The sequence below is a fragment of the Mastacembelus armatus genome, chromosome 6, assembly GCF_900324485.2.
Source record: "Mastacembelus armatus chromosome 6, fMasArm1.2, whole genome shotgun sequence".
Taxonomy (NCBI): Eukaryota; Metazoa; Chordata; class Actinopteri; order Synbranchiformes; family Mastacembelidae; genus Mastacembelus; species Mastacembelus armatus.
This window is the reverse complement of record NC_046638.1, coordinates 13,287,195-13,300,622: the sequence shown is the minus strand read 5'-3', so window position 1 is coordinate 13,300,622 and position 13,428 is coordinate 13,287,195. Positions and strand designations below refer to the sequence as shown.

At 41.8% G+C, this 13,428-nt stretch overlaps 1 protein-coding gene across 1 annotated transcript; it reads right to left on the bottom strand.

The window, feature by feature from the left end:
- Nucleotides 1-358: 358 nt before the first annotated feature.
- On the bottom strand, nt 359-12,263 carry has3 (hyaluronan synthase 3). The gene is made up of 5 exons (XM_026310436.2): nt 12,024-12,263; nt 4,751-4,844; nt 4,098-4,648; nt 2,083-2,184; nt 359-1,866 (listed from the first exon to the last, which is right to left on the bottom strand). Exons 2-5 carry the CDS (start codon nt 4,842-4,844, stop codon nt 937-939), a joined length of 1,677 nt encoding a protein of 558 aa, XP_026166221.1. The 5' UTR covers nt 12,024-12,263; the 3' UTR covers nt 359-936.
- Nucleotides 12,264-13,428: the final 1,165 nt, after the last annotated feature.

Below are 13,428 nucleotides of genomic sequence, written 5' to 3'. Positions count from 1 at the left end.
AGATTGTCTGACTCGTAAATCATAGCTGCTTCACAAAACAGCTGGAGCAGATGATTGTGCTATTCATGGCTAATCAGAATATATGAGGGCTGGTCACAGAGCTGAAGAATAACCACACAACCTGTCCCAATTCTTTGTGTTTCTCCGAAACTTAGTACATTTCAAGTGGCTATCTTTGTCGTCAGATGTACAGGACAGGTCACATCACATGTGCATCTGATGACAAAGGTAGCCACTGAAATTTACCAAGTTTCAAGAAATGTGAAGGATTGAAAAAGCTTGTGTGGTTATATATGATATAATTTATGTAAGCTGTATACATCATATAGAAATTACTTCTTTTTCTGTCTGAACATCCTCTAGATGCATTAGCAGGCCTGCCTCATGTCTAAATCCATCTGAGGTTTCCTTTTATCTGTAACAGAAATGCTCTAATCTGACACTTGCCTCTCAACTTTATTTGCTTTAAATGAAGGTGAAAAACTGCCATTCAGTAAGAGCTTTGTGTATTACTATTATTCTGTCTCTTCTTCCTGTGTTAGAAGTGCCATATTATACACCTTTGTTACAATTTTACAGCTAACCAGCACCTAGGAACTACCTAATGTTCTTCTGAGCATGACGGTATTACACGTGTATGAACACTTTATAACCTGGATCAGTTCCGTTTGGTTCAATTTTCCATGTGAAGCACCATTGAACATGATATAGATGGGAGCACTGTATGGATCCACTCATCTCTGAGTCCCCACAGCTGCATTAGATTCCCACTGTTCGGATTACGGATTCACACCTTTTAGCACCAGTGATGAAGATGTGAGTGTTCCTGGTTCACAGCTCAACACTCTAGCAGCGCACAAGATCAACTGAGACCTTGCTAGAATCAGACTGCAGTGAAACTGCATAGATGCCCTACTAGTCTCTCTGGTAATAGGTTTATGCCTCAACATATGGCAGATGGTATTGCTCTTCTCGCTTATTACACCGTTTGGCCACGATTGCCAGGTACAGCACCAGCAGAATAAGCCAAAAGCAGGCGTAGAGTATCGTCCCTGCTATTAACAAGGCTTTCTCTGTCTCACTGAATGGCGCCTGTGTTTCACAGTAAATTGTATATGCCACACCTCCAAGCAGCACCATTGCCCACACTGTGACAGGCACAGCGCCAATAAAGTTGACCACAATCTTTCTACGGCCTGAAGTGCCCCATCCAGCCTTGTTGATGGTTAACAGAGCAAATATTTTGGCAGGGAGCAAGCTGGACATGTAGAGCAGAGAGTAGAGTGACATAAAGATCATGACCAGGCTGCCACGCAGGAAACAGGCATAGGTGGCCTTAACCATCCCAACTAGCTGGACCGTCAGTAAGAAGAGTAGGATGTTCCACAACCTGCCACGGTAGAACAGATGAATCACCGTGGCAACCAAGAAGAACGGGAAGAAGCCGGTGACCACAGACTCATAGGTCATCCAAAGGCTGTGTTTGTGGAACCACAGGGCGTTGTAGAGCCACTCACGGAAGTAGGACTTGCTCCATCGAGTCTGCTGGTTGAGCCAACGCAGGTACTGGGTCGGTGTTTCAGTCTGGCACTGTGATCGCGCTGTGAATTTCGTCTTGTAACCAAAGCTGAGCACCCTATTGGTGAGGTGCCGGTCATCACCAAAGCTGCATTTGGAGCCCAGAAAAGTCTGGTGGTACCAGGGCTCTAGGAAGCGCTGGAGCAAGGAGTTTCTGTACATCCCCAAGGGGCCACTGATACACTGGACACATCCAAAGTAGGACTGGCAGGCCCGCTCAATGTTGAAGGCCATCCAGTACCGCACACTGCTGAGGAAGGAGATCCATGTGTCATACTTGTTGAGGATCTGGAGGACAGAAACACATACTGTAGACAAATATGTCAGAAAAAGCGGGGGGGGAGTAATGCAGATAGGTTACCACTTTTATGGCATGTTTGTTTTATTATGTATTTTTATGTTGAACTTTCAATCACCTCCCTTGGGAGGATATGTTGACCTTTCAAACCAAGCATTAGTCAGCCCTTATTAGACTTTTCATTAAAGAAAAGTGCTGTATTTTACCTGTACATCTCCACCAACTCCTCCCACCATAGGATCTTCTTCAAGGATCTTTAGCATTTCAATGGTACATGCTGGGTCTAGAACTGTGTCTGAGTCGCATACCTGAAAAAGGACACAATAAACACACAAGGTACAATAATCCAGGACACATTTAAGGGTGTAGGTGATGAAGGACACTGAGTGCTGTCAATTGTATCAGAAAATCTATCAGAAAAAGGAGAGGCTGCTGACTGAGATCCCTTCATTGTAACTGCACAGCTGGGACACAAAAGGCATACATTAGCTGGCTGTTAAGAGTTGTCCAGCATAGGTTCTTTGGTCTGGAATACAAATTCAATTCAGTTTTATTTGTATAGCGCCAAATCACAATTCAATCATCTCAAGGCACTTTACAAGAAAGAAAAAAAGGAGGGGAGGGTTAGGGCAGGGGAGCACAGTGCACTGATGGAGAGTCCCCAGGCAGTCTAGGCCTATAGCAGCATAACTACCCATGGTTACCTGAACCATCTCTAACTATACGCTTTGTCAAAAAGGAAGGTTTTATGTCTATACTGGGACATCCAGACAGTAATGAGTTACAGTAATCTGGCCCTGAGGTAACAAATGCATGGACTAGTTTTTCTGCATCATTTTGAGACAGGATGTTCCTAATTTTGGCAATGTTGTGCAGGTGAAAGAAGGCAGTTCTAGAGATTTGTTTTATGTGTGAATTAAAGAACATGTCCTGGTCAAAAATAACTCCAAGGTTTTTCACAGTAGTGCTGGTGGCAGTAGCTATATTTTTAGAAAAGCTGTTTCTGAGGTTTTAGGCCCAAATACAATAACCTCTGTTTTCTCTGAGTTTAAAAGTGGAAAGTTACTGGTCATCCAGGCATTTATGTCCTTTAGACACGCCTGAAGTCTGGTTGAGTAAATAATAATTAGAATAAGTAAACTCTTTCATTTGCAGGATAAATGAAATAATGTTGAATTTCCATTGACTTCACTGGCTGTTGTGGGTTTTGTGGGTTTTATTTGGTTTAAATTTACAATTAGAATTTGTCTTAAAATTTGATTTCAGGTTGTGATTGTCCAGTGTGTGGACACATACACCTGCAGATGTTCTTTACACTCACTCACCAAATTCAGTGTGACTGTCATTTCTAATATTTAAAAAGGTTTTCTTACAAATACTCTATTGATACTCTATACTCTGGACACTTGTACAGTACAGAAGCAGGACAGACATCGAATCAGCGTGGAGATGAATACAAATGGACCTCCACTGAACATTTGTGATGATCCAGCCACCCCCTATATTCACAGTTTAGTTGGCACTTAATGGTGGGCACCAAAAATTAACAATTTTTATAAGTTCCTCTGAGATAAAAAAACAAAAACAAAAAAAAACCTAAACATCCATCCACTATCTATACCGGCTTATTCTTATTTAGGGTCACAGGGATCTGCTGGAGCCTATCCCAGCTCTCTTCAGACAAAAGGCAGGGGTACACCCTGGACAGGTGGCTAGTTGTAGTACTGTACAACTACATGTATAACAACCCAAAAAAAGGGAAGTACAAGCAATCACCAAATGATTCACCTTGTTGGAAGAGAAATTTGAAATTCACAACAAAGCAGATGACTAAAATATGACTGAAACTAAAATTGCATTTTAGTCAAAAGACTATGACTAAAACTGAATTAAAATCTGCTGCCAAAATTAACACTGGCTGACACCCACTCAGACAAAGGGAGTATATGCAAACTTCACACAGAACATCCTCTGGTCCAAACCCAGAATCACCCAACTACTGTGGTGTAGTCAATAATCAGAACTTCATACATAAACATGCTGAGATGGCCCTTTAAAGTTAGACCTTTTTTCTCTGAAGTGAATCTCAACATCTTATAACACAAAAGTGATAAGATGTATGATCAATATTTCATCAATAATTTTTTTACATGGTCCTAATCTTTTTCAGCAATCTTTCAGTGCAGACTTTCATGCTGTTTTATGTGTCTGTGGCTCTTACCTGCACATAATCCACACTGTCCCCCAGTGCTTTAAAGGCAGTGTACATCACTTCTCTTTTCCCTCCCCATTCCTGCATAATACAGGAGTAGCGGGAGCCTCTGACCAGCTGAGCAACTCGTGCTGCCTCCTCCATGTGCACTGTGCTCCTCCCTCCACCTCCAACACCTCCTTGTCCACTCCCATCACTGTGGTAGTTCCCCTTCCACACTATGCTGCCAGCCTGGTCAGCCCCGCCCATGACCTCCTGGAAAATTTCCATCATGTAGCGGTCCTCTGGCCGGTTCCCATCCACCACAAGCACCACCTTCAGGCCAGGGAATGAGATACGACGGATGCTGCGCAGGCACTTTCTCAGGTAGTCTGGGTCCTCCTGATAGGCGGCAATACAGAGGGCCACAGAGCGACGGAGATGCTGAGGCCTGGCAGGGCTCCTCATGCGGCGATGCTCCAGAAAGGCAAAAAGGCTCTGGAGGAAAAGGTGGAGGGAGAGCAAGGCACCATAGAGGCCAAAGGAAAGGTGGTGCTGCTCAGTGTGGATGAACTGGTAGCCTTTATAACAAAGAAACAGTGGAATTATTTAACCAAACAAAAATCATCAGTTTTCTTTCATGCACATGTTTCTCTGTGTCTATGTAAATGAAATTAGGTTACCTGTGACATAGGCCAACAGGATGGTGAAGAGGACCACCGCAGCAAAAAGGGTGGTCACCACGATGTTTAGGGTATTCCTGCAGTAAGAGGGCATCTGGAAGTGGAGGAGGATTTGAGGCAGTTGGGACCCATCACATGGTAACATGAGAATCAGAAAGTAAGAGGAAGGTGGGGAGGGACAGAGAAAAAAGAAATTGCAAGTCAGTAAACTGTCCTTGAATTGGCTTTTCCTATTAAACCTTTATAGCAGTGCCAGTGGCTATTGCCCATCATTTGCTTATATGTACACACACAAACATGTACGTGAGAAACTTAAGCATGCTATTTGGCTAATGAAAGGGGCTGTATAAACACTGGTCTGTTGTACATGTAGGTGATACGGATCAGGGTCTCTGGACTCTGCAGTTTCACTGAAAGCTCTGACAGAGAGACCTTGTAACTCCTCATTACTTTGACCAAAGAGCCATTTCCTGTTTATTTTATCTAAAACCTTTCATCAGTCACTGACATCATGGGGAAACAGTGCAGAAACAGAATACTGACTCCTTGTATAATACTGGTTTATGGCTATTACTTTATATGACTATTACAGCAGCCTTTTGATAAAACTATTAATAATAGTACTGCAGTCATTTTCACTCAGCAAACACTTAAAAAAATAAGTGGCTGGTTTGTCTCTTTCATCTGGAACATCTCTCAATTTGGCTAAACATTGAAGCCTCACACACAAATTGTCATCTTATCAGTCTTCTTTTACTCAATAAGATGAAATCAGTTAAGGAATACTGTCAGAACCCAATATCACAGTCACAACAGTGCATTTTAAAGGACATTTTCCATCTTGGAGACTTGTCTGGCGATGAAAAGATGATGGCCTTTAATCAAATAGTACAGAGATGTTATATATCAAACAAGGACCTTTTTGTTCTTTTCAGATATGAGATTATATACATGAAAAAACATCATTGTTAACTGATTTCTGTAGTTCTAATATAGGAAAGAAGGTGTTCTGTTCTAAGGATAAAGTCTCCATCAGTATTTTGTACAGTACCTTAAGAGAATATTCCTGTGGGAAGGCTAAGCAACTGGGAGGGGTCTGGGAGAGAGAGCATTTGTAATAATGCAAAGAAAATTTCAGTTTGTAATAGAACTAAAGCATTTCCACTCAAAATTCTGCATAGAGCCCATCTGTCTCCTGATCGCTTCTCGAAATTTAAGACAGGGGTCTCTTCCATGTGCTCTACATGCAAAAGAAGCATTGGAATGCTTACTCACTGTTTTTGGACTATCAGGCGTATTGGAGTGATATTTTGAATGAAATGGAAAAGATTTTGCAGATGGAGCTTGAACTGGACCCAGTGGCTTTCCTCCTGGACTTGCCCAGTAGTCGTATTATTAATGCATATCAGAAAAAATGATTTAACATCCTAACGTTTTTGTGCAAGAAAGACCTAAAGCCACTGGACTTTCTGGGTGGCGTGAACTGATCATGGAATATATTCCTGTGGACTTTTTAAACATGTATGATACATTGTAAAACAGATGGCAGTGGCAGTGTTATTTTGCAATATGTGGAGGTAAGCCTGTCCACCATTGATACCTGTGAGGGGATGAAAACTATGTGAAAATTCAGTTTTGCTATGCTGAGCAGCGTTGTGTGTATGCTTTCTAATGTTCTGAAGAAAATACAATCTATAGAAATAATAAGAATAATACTAATAGTACTCAGATTGCTACCTCTAGTACAAGATCTACTACTATTATTACTACTACTCTTATGGATACTGCAGCTTTCACAATATACTGTAAATGTGTAAAGCACATAGGATACAAAATCATAGCTTGTCAAACACTATCAAAGCATATTTGATGAAAATTCAAACAGTTGAAAACATCTGGAATGTCTGATCTTCTCTCCTTCAACTTGCTCCCTCTTTCCTCTCCCCTCACCCCTTCTCCCATCTGCTACTATTCTCTCTCTCTTTGGGTTAATGGCTCTAATTTAAGGCCAGCTGGGGTTTGGCAAGTGCTCAAGACCATTTGAGACAGAGGAACAATTCTGTCCTTTCATTCATGAAATTGCACCCCGCCCCCCTTCACCTGGTCAGGCCCATGCAGGAGAGACAGACTGATATTTATATTTCATTCATCTCTGTGGGACATACTGGCCCAGACAGATTTATCAGCCTTTCTGAGTGAATGTAGAGATTTACCTGCTGACATTGAACTAATCTACATAGCAGCTCTTGACAGAAGAGGGAAAAGGGAATTTTGTGGATAGAGGATTTGGAACCCACACAACACATTTTTCTCAAGTACTGTTTTCGTGTATCATCATGTGGCACAGATTATTATCATATTGGTTTTCTAGATAATTCAGCAGACCAAGTTAGCATGGTCTCAATATACCCCAGGGCCACAACTCAAATATCCAGTGGACAGTAATACTGACTGTTCAATTACAGGACTACAGTCACCAGAAGGGTGGCAGGGTGGAAGCTGCGATTAGTTGGGGAACTGGAAGAGGGGGCATGTGCAATTAAGCAACAAGGCTATGTCGAAAAAATGGAATGAAAAATTGATACACTTATTTAGTTATTTGTATGAAATAGAGTACTTACCACAATTTACTTATGAGCAACATCAAATGTTTATTCATTTATTTTATTTTTTTAATCTGGATTCCTTTCCTCTGAAACAGTAAACTGAAGGAGAATATAACTAAGTTTCTGGGTTCAATGGCATAGCATCAAAATCTAGAGGTGAGTTTTTAGTCAAACAGAGCTCCACAGAAACTGAATCCCACAAAATGACACATCATCAAAATTATGAAAGATGAAAAAAAAAGGGTGTTACTTCTGTCATCACAAAAAATCTTACAATCCTCAGTATGACTTTAATCCCTCAGGAAAAGTCACATTTCTGATTTAAATATGGAACATCTGGCAGTCTTGTAGTCCTGTAGTATCCTGAAACCTAAACCTTTGGTTGAGAACCACTACATGATGGCCACATTTCCCCAGCCTGTGTCTTCATCCAGATCCAGATTAGTATCCATTTCTGACAGACAGACAAGCTGCCCAGGACTAGTAGGTATTTGTATTACACAGTACAAATATGTACACTGTACAAAAGATCCAAAATGCAGATAATGCCAAAACTGGAACAAAGTACATTGATCAGTGTTATGGATTAAAAAAAAAAAAAAGAAAGGTTATTCCAGAGCAACTAAACATGTCCAAATAAAAATCAAATCAACCAAAGTAGTAATAATACATGGTCAAGCCACAAGTCCCAGGGGTGGCAGTCCCACATGGGAAGAATTTTCCACATTCAGGCCATCTGAATGAATGGTCTGGGAGTTTAGGTGAGGAGGAGGGGAGGTGTTACTGAATGATGGGTTTGGCTTTGGGAAAGGGACTTTTACCCAGCTGAGGGAGAAGAAAGAGAGGACGGGTGGTGGAATATGGTTGGAAATGAGTAGGCCTATTTGGCAGAACAAAAGCAAGAAGGATGAAAGCTAAGAGAACAGAAAAAGAAAACTAGGATTTCTTAAGGAGCCTGTAATTAAAAGGTTGAGGCAACATTATCAAATTTTATTTAACATTGAAATATCCCAGTTTTAACAGACAACATACAGATGTCATGACATCACTCACAACCTATTGAACTTTATCCCTAACCCAAAAGCATGGTGTTGGGGTTATCAACACCAGCAATATCAATATCATGCCTATCCCTTATCTCTAATAGGTTTCTTTGGCAACATTATATCCCCAAAATCTCTGAGGGCCTTAGAAACATCATACATGGACTTTATCCCAGTTCTGCTCCTTAAATTGATTTTTTTTTTGTCTCAGCTGCTGCATGTAATCTGTTTCTAACTATCTGCACCAAACATTTTCCTTTCAGATTAAGGAAAGTGCTGTAGTATTATTATAAATCAGCATTAGCCTTGGGTTGACTCACTGTGATGTGTCTCTTAATAAAACACTTAAATCTCTTTGTTAAATTACTTTGCAGATTCATTGATGCATGACTATAAGATGATTATCACATATTTATGGCATGAATAATATAAGATATGAACTGGAAACCTAATTAATAGTTGACTTCTGTTTGTGTATTTCTCGGGAGTGATGTCCTGTGTGATCTACTGTAAATCATGTAACAATCACACAGTGTAGTTGACAAATCCACTCTGATTCAATGGTGTGCTAGTTTCAGTGGTCAAGGGGGATTCAGTATGAGTACCAGAGGGTGAGATTACAGCCCTGTTAAACAAGCTCATCAAGCACTAATTCATCATTCCAAAGAGGTCTCTTGTCTTTGCCCCCATTTTTGATCTTAGTGTACTGAACAGACATCTAACTACATACTCAGAATGTTGACTCACAAAGTTCTATTGTGAATCGACTGATTTCTTTTTAATCTCTGACAACATATTTTGATATTGCCATTTATCCCACATACAAATCTGTCACCATACCTGAGGTGGTTCAACAGACATTTGGAGGAGGAGCATCATAAACATCTGTTTACAATGCTCCCATCCTGGGTTCAATATAAATTGGGCAATGAGTTACTAACCCTAACCCTAGTATTCAGAGCTCAATGTATATTTCCTCACTGATCACATCTTGCTATCAGATGGCATCACTGTCTGCCTCAGTGTGAAGGACTGTTCAGACATTTAAAACAAAGTCATCATCCCAGTGTCCCAGTTCTTCATGACATGTATGTAATGAGTTACTATGGCATAAAAAAGAACAATGTATGGAAAGAAAACGATGACATACTTAGCAGTACCTGGTATGGTGGATATGTCAGGAAACAACTATCCAGTCGAAGCAGAGTATGTATTGTAAATAACGTGCTTAACACATTACCCCTCCAAAAACTAAAGATTCATTGAGCGCTAGATACAACTAGCTACTATGTAGGCCATGTATATTAGATTAGATTTAACTTTATCGTCATTGAAAAAGTACATTACTCAAGGAGTGAACTGAAGTTTAGCATCCAATCTGAAGTGCAACATGTGTATATAGAGTGCAGTAGGAAAATGCAATATATACATATGTTTATACAGTATTATACATACAGGAACCGAGGCTCTTGTATCTGCACCCAGAAGGGAGCAGAGTGAACAGTTTGTGGTTTGGATGGGAGGAGTCATTTATGATGCTCTGAGCCTTCTTCAGACTGTGCTTCCTGGCTATGTCTGCAATTGAGGGGAGCTGGGCACTGATGATGTTTTGGGCACGCTTTTATCTGGGACATGATGAGGTTCTCCAGGCACTTGGTGATGATGAGAGTGAGACCCACAGGGCGGAACACATCTAGGTTGGTTGCAGCAGCGTGTTTTGGCACAGGCACGACGGTTGTGGTTTTGAGACATGTGGGAACAACTGCCTGAGTCATAACAAGTTGAAGATGTCAGATGAAGTGAAGACTTCAGGGAGCTGCTCCACACACAACTTGAGCAACCGGCCCAGGATCGCACCTGCTGCCTTCCTAGAATTGATTCTTCTCAGTGTGGCCTGCAGAGTCCACATGGCTGGTCATCAGGTAGAGGAATGACCTTGTTGAACGTGGTTTTGTTGTCCCTGTCGAAGCGAGCATAAAACTGGTTGAGTCTATTTGAGAGGGAGGGGTCAAAGGTAGAGAAAGTTGCCCTGCAGGGGGGGTTTATATTCAGAGATGAGGTGGATGCCCAGCCACATGTAATTTGGATCAGAGTTTTGGAAGTGATTTTCAATCTTCCTGTGATATTGATTTTGATGGCTCTCCTGTGGTTAGTTCTGTATGTGCTGTACTCCTCTGTATCTCCAGATCTGAAAGCTCCATCTCTTGCTTTCAGCAGGTGGCGTATCTCACTGTTCATCCAGGGCTTTTGGTTTGGAAATGTAACTATAGTTTTATGGTAGGTGACATTGTCAATACGGCTGTTAATATATCCCAAAACAGAGGATGTTTATTGATCAGTGTCCGTGTGGTTGTTTGTAGTAGCTTTTATCTGATTGTTCCATGTGGGGGAAGAGGGGCTTTGTAAACCCCAGCCATGTTAGTGTAAACATGGTCCAAAATGTTGTCTCCTCTGGTGGGACAGCAGACATTCTGAAAAAATACAGTTCTCAGATTTGATCTGTTAAAATCTCCTGCAATGACAATGTGTGAGCATATTGTAAGGACTTGGCCACTGTGCAGGGTAGTGTGGGTTCAGGATATTTGCATGGAGGAAAAATTGTCCCTTTGTGTTCTAAAATTGTTGAAACAAGGAAGGTTGCAGGCATTTGATCACTTATGAATTAAACTTGAAAATAAATGAGCTATTTCTGCCATTAAAAGTGACATAGTCTTGTTTATAGTGGGATAATTTCTCATGACACCCATCAGCTGAATGTTAACACTTTTTCACTGGAATGTTGAAAAGAGCATACCTATTTCGCCTGAGGCCTCACTTTATACAAGTAGTCTGTCAAATATCAGCAGGCTTAGTAAAAAAAAAAAGTCAGCAGACCAGGCACATCGAGCATCGCAGTGATGGCATGGAAAATCAAACAGACCAGCGTTTTCTTTGGAGATGCCAGAAGCCTTCAAACAGCCACACTGAGGGGTTCCTGTCAACTGTTTCCTAACGGTTACTGTCTGCCTCCACAGAAGGAAAAAGCAGCACATGCCAGGAGGCTGTGCAAATACCCAAACACAGAGGTAATGTGCACACACATGCAGGGAACACAGACACACACCAATTCTTTAGCTGCATTACAACTTTCCCCAGAAAATAAAATGAGCCACAGTTCTCGACCTGTTCCGCCGATGAACACAAACACACACACACACACTCAGGCAGAAAAAATATTTTCTCTACCTCACATTGCAAACACCTTCACTGCATAAGCCTGAACACACTCACCTCTTTGTCCTGGATTTTCTAACTGTGCTTTAATGATGCTTATTCTAATTTTTCTAAAACTTCCAGCTACATTTTTATCTTGAAGGTGTTTGGGAAAAGACAGAGAATGAAAGTATTACCAAGTAAAACCAAACTTTTACATCTACCTGCCAAACACGAGGCATTACTCAAATTAAAATATACAGCTATTAGTTTTATTGGGTTTTAATCCTAATCTCAGTTGACACTTGGTAGAAGTGGGGACCAGCAAAATAAGGTGCATTTGCCTTACCTGACTAGCCTAGTGGGGGCAATTTACATCATACATACAAGGCCAGAGCTTTTTAGTGCAAAAAGTATCATTAAAACCCTTACCTTTCTGAGCCAGTGGACCCTCTGTCTTTGTCTCCTCCTCAGGACTCCGTCTGTCTAGTCCGCTCGTGAGCCAGCACGCCCAGCCCTCGCCTGTTCTCAGCACAGCACACTCCTTGTTCTGTCCCCTCTCCTTCTACCAGCTCACACTACATCTTTATTCCAACTTGCTCGCTTAATTCAGGAGATCCCACATCCAAAAATACAGCAGGCAGCTTAAACCACCACCCTCCACCACTTCTCTGGGCCAGCCTCCCCTCTGCCTGCTCCTCCTTCTCCTCAACCTCCCCCCTCTGTCTACTATGACTATCCCAGGGCATCAAGCTTCCCAGCTGTGATGTGATCAGAGGTGCTCAGCCAGCAGCTGATGCTGGTGCAGTCTTACATCTGTAGATTAAAGGCTGGAGGCAGCAATTAGTCTGGTCTCCACCTCTGGTGCTCTCCATCCCGGCTGTTGATTTCCACCATGAGCCTGGGGCCAAAGTAACAGTGAAGGAGAAGATTGAGGGTCAAAGTGGGGACTTTGATCTTGTCGTTTCTGATTCCTTCTTTGCTCCCTGCAATGAATAATCCCCAGGTTTTGCCTCAGACTCTCTTTCTGTCCTGCGATGCAGTGTCAGCTCCACTCTGCAGCCCTTCGTTGCAGCTGAGCCTTAAACCTTCTCTCCCTCTCTCCTCCTCTGTCACCGCATCCCACCTGGCTGGCAGACCAATACTGCTGAGCTTCTCCTCCACAGCTCCTCTCTCTGTCTCCTTCAACCACTCCCCCTCCCCCACCCCTTCACCCTTCCTTAGACTCCCCAGCTAGCTCCCTCTCTCTCTGCAATGCAGCCAAGCAGCCTCCAACAACCCTGAGGACTGGAGCCCCCTCGCTTCTCCCCCTCTCTGCCTGACTCAAAGCATCCTTTATGGGCTTATTTATCTACCCTATCCCTCCCTCTCTTCTCCTGCTCTGAGCTGTGCTGCTGACATCCTGCAGGTTCCATGACCATGGCTGGACTGGCAGCTTAAGACAAATTGCAGTAAGAATCAATACATGGATGCTAAGGCCACTCAAACGCATTTCATTTAAGTCAGGTAATAGAATGCACATTACTTAAAAAACTCTCATAAGTATATAAGGCCTGAATGGTCCTCTCTACAATTCATACAGCAGATTCCTACTGGGAATGCTAAGCTGGGGAAATTAAAGTTTTGCTTTTCAAACCAAAAACAAATGACCTGAAGACTGAGTTAGTACATAAAATGTTCTCAGCCCACTAAATTAATAACAGAGCTTCAAAGTTAAATCTAATCATCTTTTTTCTTCTGCTTGTGGCATGTACCAATTCAGTCTTGTTTTATACTGATATTCTCTTTTTTTGTTCTTTTGTCCATGTTTTTGTTACTTGTCATTTATGTGTATTTA

Coding starts and splice junctions, on each gene's coding strand:
- has3 (XM_026310436.2), bottom strand. CDS start 4,844: ATGCCCTCTTACTGCAGGAATACCCTAAACATCGTGGTGACCACCCTT. Junction 4,649..4,750: donor CCTGTTGGCCTATGTCACAG/GTAACCTAATTT, acceptor TTTGTTATAAAG/GCTACCAGTTCATCCACACT. Junction 2,185..4,097: donor ACAGTGTGGATTATGTGCAG/GTAAGAGCCACA, acceptor GTCCTTTTTCAG/GTATGCGACTCAGACACAGT.